Genomic DNA, 14115 nt, shown 5'->3' with positions numbered 1-14115 from the left:
AAGTACAGACAAATCTTTTGAGGACTTGTGTGATAAAGGGCAGCAGAATCTTCATCTATAACACAAGGATAATAATAGAAACCATCATATAAGCTTTTCTAAGGATTAAAAACAGTGCCTAGCACATAGTGAAGTGCTGAAAAAATGGTAGCAAAGACAGGCTGAGATGAAGTAGGATTACTATATCCTTCTTTCAAATACCCCATTTTAGCCATCATCAGGATGAATACAGAGCTATCTGGAGGGGGTTTTACTCACTACTAAAATTCTTGTTGATTCTGAGGTTCCTTGACTTCTTGAGAATGATCAGTTTTCTACAGATGCTAAAAAAAACCCTCCACCAATTTTTTTTTTAATTTTATTATTTTTTGTGTGTGAGGAGATCAGCCCTGTGCTAACATCTGCCAATCCTCCTCTTTTTTTGCTGAGGAAGACTGGCCCTGGGCTAACATCCGTGCCCATCTTCCTCCACTTTATATGGGACGCCGCCACAGCATGGCCTGCCAAGCAGTGCATCAGTGCATGCCCGGGATCCGAACTGGCGAACCCCAGGCTGCCGAAGTGGAGTGCGCGCACTTAACCACTTACGCCACCGGCCTGGCCCCTCCACCAATTTTTTTAAAGACATAAGTTGTACCTTTTTTTAAACTCGTTGAAGCCAGATATTCCAATGTAAGTCTAAGATATCTTTACAAACTCTCACAAGTAAAACTCATGGACAGAAAGGATAATAAAATTCATCTTTAAAAAGTCATTAGGCTTCTTTTCATTCCCTTCCTGAAACCATCAGGCAGAGGAAGATAGACATGACACAGAGAGGTGGCCTGGCATGGGGTATCAAACCCTAATCAGGATGACGAGGCCATCCATCTGAAGTGGGTGGCAGGAGGAGGAGGAGTACACGCAGGGTGACGTTCTGGCATGGGTGTTGCAGCCTGACAATGGTAAGGAGGGATTGGTGCAAGAGAGGAGTGGCAGCAGCAATGGGAGATTGGTTACATACAGGGATGTTGATCAAATGGATTAATATACTATGGATAATGGGAGCTAGATTTCTCATTGTCAGAGAAAGGAGTTGGATTGGAATTGGAAGTATTCCTACGGATCTATGGTTTTCAACACAAGTAAACAGATGTAAAAAAAATATGAACAGTGACATCAACAAAAAAGGCAGAGTAAGGGTCTCTGAAAATGTGCTCCTCAATAACAGCAGGACAAACGGCAAAAATTGTTATTAATCAACTTATTCAGAGCTCTGAAAATTGACTAAAGGTTTGCGGTAGCCTGAGAAACAGTATTACAGAAAAACAACTGAATCTCCATAAGAACAGCAAGCTTTGTGGCAGTTTTAACTTGCCATAGTTCTACTCCCTGCTCTGCATCTCTGTGATGACCTTGAAAACTAACAGCCTGCATTTACAGTGAAAACAAGCAGCCTGGCAGCCATCAGAGGGAGCAAAATGGGGCTAGAGCTCCTGCAAAGAATCATTCCCAGAGAATTATCATTATTTGACCTGTCTAGTGGTTCCCTGAAGACTCCACTTGCAAAGCTCACTCGATGTGAAAAGGCTTTTTCCCCAGGGGCATTTGTCAAAAATAATTACAGGCAATTGTTTAATTTTGTGACTGCCTAAGGTGGTGGATAAAAGTTGGAGCTGACAATATAGACTAAGCAAAAGGCTGAAAAGGAAAAGCATCTGCATCAATAGATGCAGAGAAAGCATTAGACAAGATACAGCATCCATTTATGATAAAAACTCTGAATAAAATGGGTATAGAAGGAAAGTACCTCAACATAATAAAGGCCATGTATGACAAACCCACAGCTAATATCATCCTCAATGGTGAAAAACTGAAACCTATCCCTCTAAGAACAGGAACCAGACAAGGATGCCCACTGTCACCACTCCTATTTAACATAGTACTGGAAGTCCTAGCCAGAGCAATCAGGCAAGAGAAAGAAATAAAAGGGATCCAAATTGGAAAGGAAGAAATGAAACTGTCACTGTTTGCAGATGACATGATTTTATATATAGAAAACCCTAAAGAATCCACCAGAAAACTTTTAGAAGTAATAAACGAATATGGTAAACTTGCAGGATACAAAATCAACATACAAAAATCAGTTGCATTTCTATACACTAACAACGAAGTAGCAGAAAGAGAAATTAAGAATACCATCCCATTTACAATTGCAACAAAAAGAATAAAATACCTAGGAATAAACTTAACCAAAGAGGTGAAAGAGCTGTATACTGAAAACTATAAAACATTGCTGAAAGAAATTGAAGAAGACACAAAGAAATGGAAAGATATTCCGTGCTCTTGGATTGGAAGAATTAACATAGTTAACATGTCCATACTTCCTAAAGCCATCCATAGATTCAATGCAATCCCTATCAAAGTTCCAACATTTTTCACAGAAATAGAACAAAGAATCCTAAAATTTATATGGAACAACAAAAGACCCCGAATAGCTAAAGGAATCCTGAGAAAAAAGAACAAAGCTGGGGGTATCACACTCCTGATTTCAAAATATACTACAAAGCTATAGTAACCAAAACAGCATGGTACTGGCACAAAAACACACACACAGATCAATGGAATAGAATCGAAAGCCCAGAAATAAACCCACACATCTATGGACAGCTAATCTTTGACAAAGGAGCCAAGAACATACAATGGAGAAAAGAAAGTCTCTTCAACAAATGGTGTTGGGAAAACTGGATAGCCACATGCAAAAAAATGAAAGTAGATCCTTACCTTACACCATACACAAAAATTAACTCAAAATGGATTAAAGACTTGAATGTAAGACCTGAAACTATGAAACTTCTAGAAGAAAACATAGGCAGTATGCTCTTCGACATCGGTCTTAGCAACATCTTTTCAAACACCATGTCTGACCAGGCAAGAGAAACAATAGAAAAAATAAACAGGTGGGACTACATCAAACTAAAAAGCTTCTGCACAGCAAAGGAAACCATCAACAAAACGAAAAGACAACCTATCAATTGGGAGAAGATATTTGCAAACCATACATCTGATAAGGGCTGAATCTCCAAAATATATAAAGAACTCATGCACCTCAACAACAAGAAAACTACCAACCCAATTAAAAAATGGGCAAAAAGACCTGAACAGACATTTCTCCAAAGAAGATATACAGATGGCCAACAGACACATGAAAAGATGTTCAAAATCACTAACTATCAGGGAAATGCAAATCAAAACTACAATGAGATATCACCTCATGCTCGTCAGAATGGCTATACTTAACAAGACAGGAAACAACATATGTTGGAGAGGATGTGGAGAGAAGGGAACTCTCATACACTGCTGGTGGGAGTGCAAACTGGTGCAGCCACTATGGAAAACAGTATGGAGATTCCTCAAAAAATCAAGGATAGAACTACCATATGATCCAGCTATTCCACTGCTGGGTATTTATCCAAAGAACATGAAAACACCCATGTGTAAAGATACACGCACCCCTGTGTTCACTGCAGCGTTATTCACAATAGCCAAGACTTGGAAGCAACCTAAGTGCCCATCAAGGGACGAATGGATAAAGAAGATGTGGTATATATACACAATGGAATACTACTCAGCCATAAGAAAAGATGAAATCCAGTCATTTGTGACAACATGGATGGACATTGCGGGTATTATGCAAAGTGAAATAAGTCAGAGGGAGAAGGTCAAATACCGTATGATTTCCTTCATTAAGTAGTAGATAATAACAACAATAAACAAACACATAGAGACAGAGATTGGATTGGTGGTTACCAGAGGGGAAGGGGGGAGGGAAGAGGGCGAAAGGGATAATTCGGCACATGTGTGTGGTGATGGGTTGTAATTAGTATTTGGGTGGTGAATATGATGTAATCTATGCAGAAATAGAAGTATAATGATGTACAACTGAAATTTATACAATGTTACAAACCATGTTACTGCAATAAACAAAAAATTATAATTCTCTAAAAAATAAAGTGGTGAAATTATATGTCAATAAAAAAAAGAAAAATATGGATGCAAATGTATGTTGTATGCACACACATGCATATATATACCTATATGTATATTCATATGTATATACATTCCCTACCCATGTCCACTGAGATGACTTGTGAGCAATGACATCCTAATAGCAATGAACAAACCTAGCATACAGATCTTGGTTTCTTACCATTTTTGACTAAAGAAAACAGGGCTCCTTGGAGAAATAGCTAATTCTAGAGCTAGGGCAGAGAAATAAACCTGGAACATCTTTTTGAGGCAGGAAAAAGGCAGTGCTCAAAGAATGATAGAGTATGTCAAAAGGACACAGACGCCAGCTTGAAGTTTTCCCACTGCCCAGCTGGGGACAATCTGAGCACCAAAACAAATAATGATAGTAAGAGAATATAATTCACTGAGAAAAATGAGAATCCATGAGTTCATTTGAATATGATAATAAATAAATGTAAAGTCTGATGAGGAACAAGATATTTACATAGTCACAAATTATCTCACACAAAATACTTACTAATTACAAATAGGAAAAGAGTAACTTTGTAGTGGGGAAGCCTGGTAAACAATATCTTATTTATGCCATCAAAGTGAGTATCATCAATAATAGGAAAAACTGCACTGTGTGCTACCTGGGAGGAAAAAATAAGAACAGATCATTCCTTCTGTGTTATTCCTGTCAAAGAGTAATAACCTGAATCTAACCATGAGGAAACATCAAACCCAAATTGAGGGACATAAAAAGTGAATGGCCTAAAATCTTCAGAAGTACCAAGGTGAAGAAAGTGAAATGTAAAACAACTAGACTATCAAATCTTTAAAAAAAATTTTTATGCCTCCATTACAAGTAAACTATTGTGTGATTGTGGTAAATTACTCAGTGATTAGTTCACATTCTTGGACTTTTGATTTAAAAAAAAACGTTACATAAAGAACATCACAAAGGAACTCTACAAAATAAAGAAAAGCAACAGCTCTGCTCTTAAGGAGCTTAGCCTGAATAATTTTTATGAATAAAATTCCTTTACAGAAGAAGGAAATGGTAGGAACAGAGAGCTCTTTTAGAGTTTATATACATTAAATTTTCATCTAAAATATCAGTATGGGGACCATGAAAATGCACCTCTCAGATCTCCAACAGCAGGGAACATAATTGACTGAGGGTCCCACTTGCTGTGCTCTGAAATCCACCCCTACATTTGCACCAAGGCCACACTTCCCATGGAGTGATGGGAATGTGACTGAGCACAGCAAGAATACTAAAGCAGGGCCAGCTTCTGGGAGAAGTGAGACCTCACAGGCAACTTTGGCTGAGGATTCCCATTGGCCTTGCCACACTTTCCTTAGAAAAGTGCACTACAGCCTAAGATACTTCCACCTAACCTTCCTGCTCTTCTTCCCTTGGGGTCGGACTAGCTTTGTGGTCCAACAACTCTCCCAGCTTCCTCCTTATTTTCTCTTACACCCATTTCCCCTAATACATTTCTTACACATTTAATCCTGTCTTGGTGACAGGCTTCTTAGAGGATCTGGATTAACACAGTCAGTTTCATCAAGTCAAGACCATAGAGTTAATTATACTGACACTATGTAAGCGGTATTGCACTCTGCTCTCTGAGATAGAAAAAAATTGTCAGAGATAGCCTCTTCCCTGAGACTGAACACACCGCAGCAAATATTTAAATTAATCAGATAAGGTTCAAAACATAATCCATAATAATAATGTAAATTTTATAGAGTATTTTTAATCTGTAAATCACTGTGGGGAGAAGTGGGTAGGACAAGCTTCACAAGGGAGGTGGGCAATTAAGATCTGAACAGATGGGAAGGAGGAGGAGAGCAATTCAGATTCACACCCTTCCTAGGTCTTTTAAAAATGCAGGAAAAGGTCTGGTTAAGGAAGAGGCTTCAGAGTTATAAAGATGCTGCCAACTGTATAACAATTAGTAAACAGGAAATAAGTCCCCATATTTCTATAATTAATCCACTCAGGAATAACTGAGAATTTATTGTTTAGGATATTTAAGGCATTTGAATCTAGTATAGAAATAGATCTCTATTTTGAGAAAAATCAGAAATTCAGGAAGCACCATGAATAGAATTTTATTTGAAGGTTCCCTGTGTTATATCTTTGCAGGTTAGTTTTGTTTTCTCTTTTCTCTGTATTTTAAAAAGTAATATTACTTTTCTTCTCGTCCTCAAAGAGTAATGTTGTTTTTTAAAAGAGTCACCACAATCAAACCCTTAGGATACACACTAACCCCTGTATTCTAATTTTATACATTTATATCATCATCATAATCCCACCATTTCTATTCTTTACTCTAGTAATAGTGTGATGGCTTCAATTACCTTTTCAGTTGAAAGACTACAGGCTCCAAGAAACTACAAAACTATTTCAAAAAAAGCTCTTATAGGACCAAGCACATAAAGAAATTTTAAAAATCTCTTCAGACACTCTCAAGAGCATTACAAATCACTCATTCTCTTTCTAGGACTCCAGCTTCACAAACTTGACCTTTTCGTTGTTACAGTTTCACAAGAAAAATTAGTATTTAAAATAACATCATATATTCCCAGCTGAGCTCTGACTGATAGAAAGTCTATCCTATTAATATGTATATTTAAAAGGACCAAAAAAATAAAACCCCAAAATAATCGCTCCTGTATGAGTTTAGTGATACTAACAAATATAAAAAATGTTTTTAAAATATTGTAAGCAAAAGCTAAGCATGAAGTTAGCCCCCAAACACACACACACAGTGAAACTTTTCAACTTTGGGTTGCTAAGATTTCTTTTATATGTGTATGTATACGTGTGAGCATGCATTTGCTATTCTGAATGGCTATAAACATAATTGTCCTTGGCAATGAAGCAGAATTAGATAATTTTTCTAAAATAGAAAATGTGAAATGAGTGATTTAAAGCAGGGAAAAATAAATAAAACTCTTACTCTAAGAGATTAAGATTTATCATTATGCTAATCCAGTACATTCTTCATCCCACTGTAAACAAGAGGATCAGTGAAAATTACCACTCTCCTCAAGAAAATCTGAAACTATTAACCAACAACTTGTCTACTGAATAGTTTGAGGGAAATATTGTGAAAATTTGAGCTCTCATATTTCATTATGGGGACTAAATAATATCTTGTAGAAGGGGAAATTTTGGAAAAAGTGGCCTGCAAGAATACTAAAAATAACTAAGCAGAGATTTCAGTGGTTTCATAGTGTCAGGGACAAAAATTGAAGTGCAGGGCCACCATAAAGGAAGGTCTCTAGTAAATACCTCAGGCTTTTAGTTGAGATCCTGAAAGGCCCTCACCGTATAAGCAAGAAATAGTCAAAACTGGGTCAAAGGGATCCACCATACTGCATCTTCCTACCAGAGGAACACTGAATCTTCTGTGCAGTAAAATAACATCATCCAAAGCCTTTATAATTCTTCATACACAAGATCCAGAACTCTATTAAAAATGATCAAGCACGAACAAAAATATGAGGAAATAAAAATCAAGAAACACGAGACAATAGGAATATATTGATAGGTGATCAGATATTAGACTTTATCAGACTTGGACTTTAAAATAATTATGATTAATCTGTTCAAGAAAATAAAAGAAAAAGATACAAATGTCACTAAGGAACTGGAATCTATTTTTTAAAAGAACCAAATGGAAATTCTAGAACTGAAAAATAAAACAACCAAAATTAAAAATTTAATAGCCTGGAGAGAGGACTAGTAAAAAATACCCAGATAGAGATACACAAAAAGAAGGGAAATTTTTAAAATAGGGTAAGACATAAGGGACATAGTAAAATATGAGTACTTGGAGGCCCAGAATACAAGAGACAGGCAAACAATATTTGGAGAGATATGGGCTAAGAATTTTGTAAAAGTGACAAACTATGTCAAGAAACAGATTCAATAACAAACTCTAGGAAGTATAAATATAAAGAAAACCACATCAAGGGCACATCATAGAAGAAACTGTTGAAAAACCAAAGATCAATAAAAAAATTTTTAAAGCAGAGAAAAAAGATGCAGTGGGCAGGAGGGCAAAAGGAGCAAAGGGGCACATATGTATGGTGACAGACAAAAACTAGACTATTGGTGGTGAACACGATGTAGTCTATACAGAAACTGATAAATAATAATGTACACCTGAAATTACACAATTTTATAAGCCAATATGACTTCAATAAAATATATTTTTAAAAAAGATGCATTACCTTTAAAGAAACCATGATAAGACTGACAATCATCTTTCAACAGAAATGATGGGAGCCTGAAGACAACAGAATAACATCTTTAAAATGCTAGTGAAAAACCCTGCCAACCCAGAAGTCTATACCAAATAAAAATATCTTTCCAAAATAAAGACAAAATGATGAGGCTCTCAGGCAAAGGAAAAATGGAAGAATTTTCACCAGCAGACTTTCACTAAAGAAATATTAAAGACAGTTCTTCAAGCACAAGGAAAAGGTGAAGGAAGTAAATTATATTAAAAATTTAAAAGTTAATACCTTAGAGACAGGCACCTCCACACCCTAAGGATTCCTGGTATAAGGGGGAACGTTTATCGATCCTGACTGACTCTATTCATAGAAGACCCACCCTAAACTGTTCGGGGAAGAATTGAGAACAAGAGAGTGCTCCAGAGGGATAAGTTTGGGAGGGTCGGGGTGGAGGGGGTCCAGATGGGGACGCGTGTGTGTAACCTGATAATTGCTTCGCGCCATAGCAATTCGCGCCATAAAATGTAACTGTTTAAATGTTTTAAATTAGCCAATCATGTAAGACCGCGCCAACCTTTTCCCGCTTTATGCTTCCGAATCCTATAAAAGAGCTTGCCCCTTAAGGTTCGGGGTCGACTCCTCTGTCTCCTGCGAGAGACACGTGTCGACCCGGAGTTCCGCTTAATAAAACCTCTTGCATTTGCATCAAGCTCGGTCTTCTGTGTCTGTGGGTCCGCGCCTTCCCGAGACTGGAGTTGGGGTTCCCTTTTTGGGATCCTACATTTGGGGGCTCGTCCGGGATCCACGCGGTCACCCCAGACTCCGAAGACCCCTTGGAGGTAAGCCTGAGTGACTGGGTGTGTGAGTGTGTGCGGCGCCGCGAAGCATTGCTTTGGTCTCGGTATCTGGGCAGCCGCCGCTTCGGGCCGTGAGGGCCGAGCGGCTGCAGTGGCAGACGTGCTGGGAACTGCAGGCTGCAACCCTGGGGGACGCCCCAAGGGACAAGGGGAGTCAGGAAAGCCTGACCACCCCCTTTCAGGTGGAAAAAGAAACGGCACTCTTTTTCCCAGGGAGGAGACGAAAACCCCTCCCGTCTGAAACCGCCTTCGGTTGGCTTGTAGAGACACCAACCGGGCAAAGTTGTTTATGTCTTGCTGTGTTTTTGGCGTTCATTGTTCTGTTTTTGTTCGTTACGTGGACCTCATTTGACGGGATGGGACAGACTATGACGACCCCCTTCTCTTTGACCTTAGACCACTGGACTGAAGTGAGAGCGAGAGCGCACGATTTGTCGGTAGAAATAAAAAAAGGGCGTTGGCAGACTTTTTGCACCTCTGAGTGGCCCTTCCTCAATGTGGGTTGGCCCCCTGAGGGGACGTTTAATCTGTTATTCTCGCGGTGAGGGCTATTGTTTTCCAGGAGAGACCGGGGTCCCATCCTGACCAACGACCACATATTACAGTGTGGCAGGATCTAGTGCAGAACCCACTCCCGTGGGTTAAGCCATGGGTAAAAGCGGAAAAACTAGGCCCCCGAGTCCTGGCGCTACAAGATGCGGAGACATGAAAGAAATCGAAATCAACTCGAACAGCGGAGTCGGAGACCCCTTCGGCCCCCCCCCCCCGGGGTCTACCCTGAGATTGAGCCTCCTCCCGAATGGTCCCCTTTCTCGCCTCCCCCTTACCCCTCCCCCGCTCCAGGATCGCAATCAGGACGGAGGGCGACTGGCTCGGGTCCCTCCGCTGGAACCCGAAGCCGCCGCGGAGCCACTCCGGACGGGCCTGATACCACGGTGGCGCTCCCGCTAAGAGAGTATGGAGCTCCTGCGGGACCCAACCAGCTGTCACCCCTCCAGTACTGGCCTTTCTCTTCCTCAGACCTGTATAACTGGAAAAATAACCATCCCCCCTTTTCAGAAAACCCCGCCGGATTAACTGCCCTGATAGAGTCCCTAATGTTTTCCCATCAGCCCACTTGGGATGACTGTCAACAGCTCTTACAGGCGCTCTTCACCACGGAGGAGAGAGAAAGAATCACACAGGAAGCAAGAAAGAACATCCAAGGCACCAACGGGCAGCCGGCAACGATAGCTGAGGCGGAAGAAGGGTTTCCGCACAACCGACCCAACTGGGACTATAACACGGCTGAAGGTAGGGGGTCGCTGTCCGCTTACCGCCGGGCTCTAGTGGCGGGTCTCCGGGGAGCCGCAAGGCGGCCCACCAATTTGGCTAAGGTAAGAGAGATTCAGCAAGGATCCACTGAACCCCCCTCCGTTTTTCTAGAACGATTGATGGAGGCTTACCGCAGGTACACGCCCTTTGATCCGTCCTCGGAAGGGCAGAAGGCCTCTGTCATTATGGCCTTTATTGGACAGTCAGCCCCAGATATAAAGAGGAGATTACAAAGGCTAGAGGGGCTGCAAGACTACGACCTGCGGGACGTAATAAAGGAGGCTGAAAAGGTGTATCATAAAAGGGAGAGTGAAGAGGAAAAGCGAGAGAGAGAGAAGGGAGGCTGAGGAGAGGGAAGACAGGAGAGACAGGAGACGAGAAAAAAAAAAAAAAAAAGAAAAAAAAAAACTAACTAAAATGCTGGCCGCAGTGATAAAAGCGACAGGGCCAGATCACAGACAGTCAGGGAACCTGGGCAACGCCCCACGACCAGGCTCACGCAGACGGCAACCCTTGGACAAGGACCAATGTGCCTATTGTAAGGAGAGAGGACACTGGGCAAGGGAATGCCCCGAGAAAAGGGCCACACCCAAGGTGTTGTCTTTAGGAGAGGATTCAGTACTGAAGCAACCTTTGGGGAAATTCCTGGTTCCTTGCCAGTCTCCTTGGAACACCCCCCTCCTGCCTGTAAAAAAGCCTGGAACTAATGATTATAGGCCGGTCCAGGATTTGAGAGAGATAAATAAAAGAGTGCAGGATTTACACCCTACCGTGCCAAACCTACTCAGCTCCCTCCCCCCATCACGAAAATGGTACACTGTCTTGGACCTGAAAGATGCATTCTTCTGTCTACGGCTTCACCCAAAAAGCCAATTACTTTTTGCTTTCGAGTGGCGCGACCCTGATATGGGGATCGTTGGACAACTGACTTGGACGAGACTACCTCAAGGTTTTCAAAACTCCCCTACCCTGTTTGATGAAGCCCTCCACAGGGACTTGACTGATTATAGGGTTAAAAACCCTCAAGTGACTCTTTTACAGTACGTAGATGATCTATTGTTGGCGGCGGAAACCCCGGGAGACTGTGAAGAAGGGACCAAGCGCCTCCTGGCCGAGTTGGGTGAGTTGGGATACCGGGCGTCGAAAAAAAAGGCACAGTTGTGCCAGAAAAAAGTAGTCTACTTAGGCTACACACTAAAGGACGGCCAAAGGTGGTTAACCGACGCACGGAAAAAGACTGTGACCCAGATTCCGGCCCCAACCTCCGCTCGCCAGGTAAGGGAATTCCTGGGGACAGCTGGCTTCTGCCGATTGTGGATCCCTGGGTTTGCTACCCTGGCTGCTCCACTGTACCCATTGACTAAGAAAAGTGGGAACTTTGTCTGGACTCTAGAGCACCAGAAGGCTTTTGAGACTCTAAAACGGGCATTATTAGAGGCACCCGCGTTGGCCCTACCAGATTTGACCAAGCCCTTCACCTTGTATGTAGATGAAAGAAAGAGAATCGCCCGGGGAGTCCTAACTAAAGCCCTTGGGCCCTGGAAGCGCCCAGTCGCATATCTATCAAAAAACTGGATCCGGTAGCCAGTGGATGGCCCTCCTGCTTAAGGGCAATCGCCGCCACTGCCCAGCTGGTAAAAGATGCAGATAAGTTAACTCTGGGCCAACAGATAACCGTAGTAACCCCCCATGCCTCAGAAAGCATTATCAGACAGCCTCCAGATCGATGGATGACTAACGCCCGGATGACTCACTACCAAAGTCTGCTCCTAACTGAGAGAATTACCATTGCCCCACCGGCCATCTTAAACCCGGCCACACTACTGCCCGAAGCGGATGATGAAATACCTGTTCACCAATGCGGCGACATCTTGGCATCAGAAACGGGGACCCGACCCGATCTGCCGGATAAGCCATGGGCTGGGGCCCCTAATTGGTACACCGACGGCAGCAGCTTTATGGCAGAAGGTAAGAGGATGGCTGGGGCTGCTGTGGTAGACGGGAAAAAGACTCTGTGGGCAAGCAGCTTGCCGGAAGGGACTTCTGCACAAAAGGCTGAGCTTATCGCCCTGACACAGGCGTTAAGGTTAGCTGAGAATAAGACTGTGAATATATACACGGACAGCCGGTATGCCTTTGCTACTGCCCATGTTCATGGGGCTATTTATAAACAAAGAGGGCTGCTTACCTCGGCCGGAAAAGATATCAAAAATAAAAAAGAGATTCTGAGCCTCCTAGAGGCTATACATTTGCCTAAAAAGGTGGCAATCATCCATTGCCCAGATCATCAGAAAGGCACCGACCCCATAGCTCAAGGGAACCGCTTAGCAGATTTGGAAGCCAAGCGGGCGGCACTAGGACCTATGGTCCTGACTCTCCAGGGAGCTAAGGTCAACAAAACTGTCTCCGGTGGGGAACTAACTAAAGAAGAGATAGACCTTTCCGTTGCAGAGGGGCGAGAATATCTATCACATCTACATTGGCTAACCCACTTGAGCCCTCAGAAACTAATTAAAATTATTGAGGCCTCCCCGTACCAGGTACCAGATTTGAGAAAGGCGGCTGAAGAAATTTATAAGGATTGTAGAGCTTGCGCTCTCACAAATGCTGCAGTTACCAAATACCGCACTGGACATAGACTCCGGGGAGACAGGCCCGGAACCTTTTGGGAGATAGACTTTACTGAAATCAAACCGGCCCGGTATGAAAATAAATATCTTCTAGTATTTGTAGATACCTTCTCGGGATGGGTAGAGGCTTTCCCCACCCGAAAAGAGACTGCCTCTGTAGTAGCCAAGAAGATATTGGAAGAAATCCTCCCGAGATTCGGGATCCCAAAGGTAATTGGATCTGACAATGGTCCTGCATTCGTTGCCCAGGTAAGTCAGGGACTGGCCAGTTAACTGGGGATCAATTGGAAATTACATTGTGCTTATAGACCCCAGAGCTCAGGCCAGGTAGAAAGGATGAATAGAACAATTAAAGAGACCCTAACTAAATTGTCCATAGAGACCGGCGATAGTGACTGGACAGCCCTCCTGCCCTTTGCCCTGTTCCGCGCCCGGAACACTCCACAGGGACCCTTAAAACTTACACCCTTTGAAATCCTCTATGGAACCCCTCCCCCTTTGGCACAAATAGGGATACATGACCCTGACATTATACCTTCTATACCTTTGTCAGCCCGCTTGAAAGCACTCGAGGCCGTCAGGCGCGACATCTGGAACCAGCTAAAAGAGGCCTACCAGCCTGGTGATCTGCTCATCCTGCACCAATTCCAGGTTGGGGACTCTGTCCTTGTGAGACGACATCGGACGGGGTCATTAGAGCCACGTTGGAAGGGGCCCTACGTGGTGCTCCTCACTACGCCCACAGCAGTCAAGGTGGACGGTATAACCTCTTGGATTCACGCCACACACGTAAAGAAGGCACCCCAGAATGCAGCAGATCTCTGGAAGGTGGAAAAGACTGATAACCCTCTTAAATTGCGTTTGCGTCGTGGGAACGGCGAGCAGATCGTCCAATCCTAATCCCCACGCACCTCAACTGCTCACGTGGCAAGTCGTCTCCCAGGTAGGAGATATAACCTGGTCAATCCAAAAAACTGCTCCCCCTTGGACATGGTGGCCAGACTTACACCCTGACCTTTGTAAACTAGTTATTGGAGCCCCCGGTTGGGACTTAGAAAGGTTCA

At 42.8% G+C, this 14115-nt stretch overlaps 2 protein-coding genes across 5 annotated transcripts in view; one reads left to right on the top strand and one right to left on the bottom strand.

Moving 5' to 3' along the window:
- Nucleotides 1-14115, bottom strand: part of RABGAP1L (RAB GTPase activating protein 1 like) — a 701003-nt gene that overhangs the window by 274518 nt on the left and 412370 nt on the right. The window contains exon 1 of one of the 4 annotated variants that reach the window (XM_087438187.1): nt 12610-12781. The exons of the other annotated variants lie outside the window; for them this stretch is intronic. Within the exon in view, the coding sequence (XP_087294313.1) occupies nt 12610-12693 (84 nt within the window). The 5' untranslated portion in view covers nt 12694-12781. Of the gene's footprint in view, nt 1-12609; nt 12782-14115 lie in introns of those variants that run through there. 4 annotated transcript variants of the gene reach the window in all.
- LOC147917751 (uncharacterized) lies at nt 8528-13855 on the top strand. Its single transcript, XM_087438205.1, is given in 3 exon segments — nt 8528-10743; nt 10745-13300; nt 13605-13855. Coding segments are annotated over 2 exon segments (2202 nt in total). The 5' UTR covers nt 8528-9802; the 3' UTR covers nt 12006-13300; nt 13605-13855.

This window comes from Ceratotherium simum, chromosome 2, assembly GCF_057802395.1.
Source record: "Ceratotherium simum simum isolate JZ-2026a chromosome 2, ASM5780239v1, whole genome shotgun sequence".
Classification (NCBI taxonomy): domain Eukaryota; kingdom Metazoa; phylum Chordata; class Mammalia; order Perissodactyla; family Rhinocerotidae; genus Ceratotherium; species Ceratotherium simum.
The sequence above is the reverse complement of the archived record's forward strand: the minus strand, read 5'-3'. Positions and strand labels throughout refer to the sequence as shown.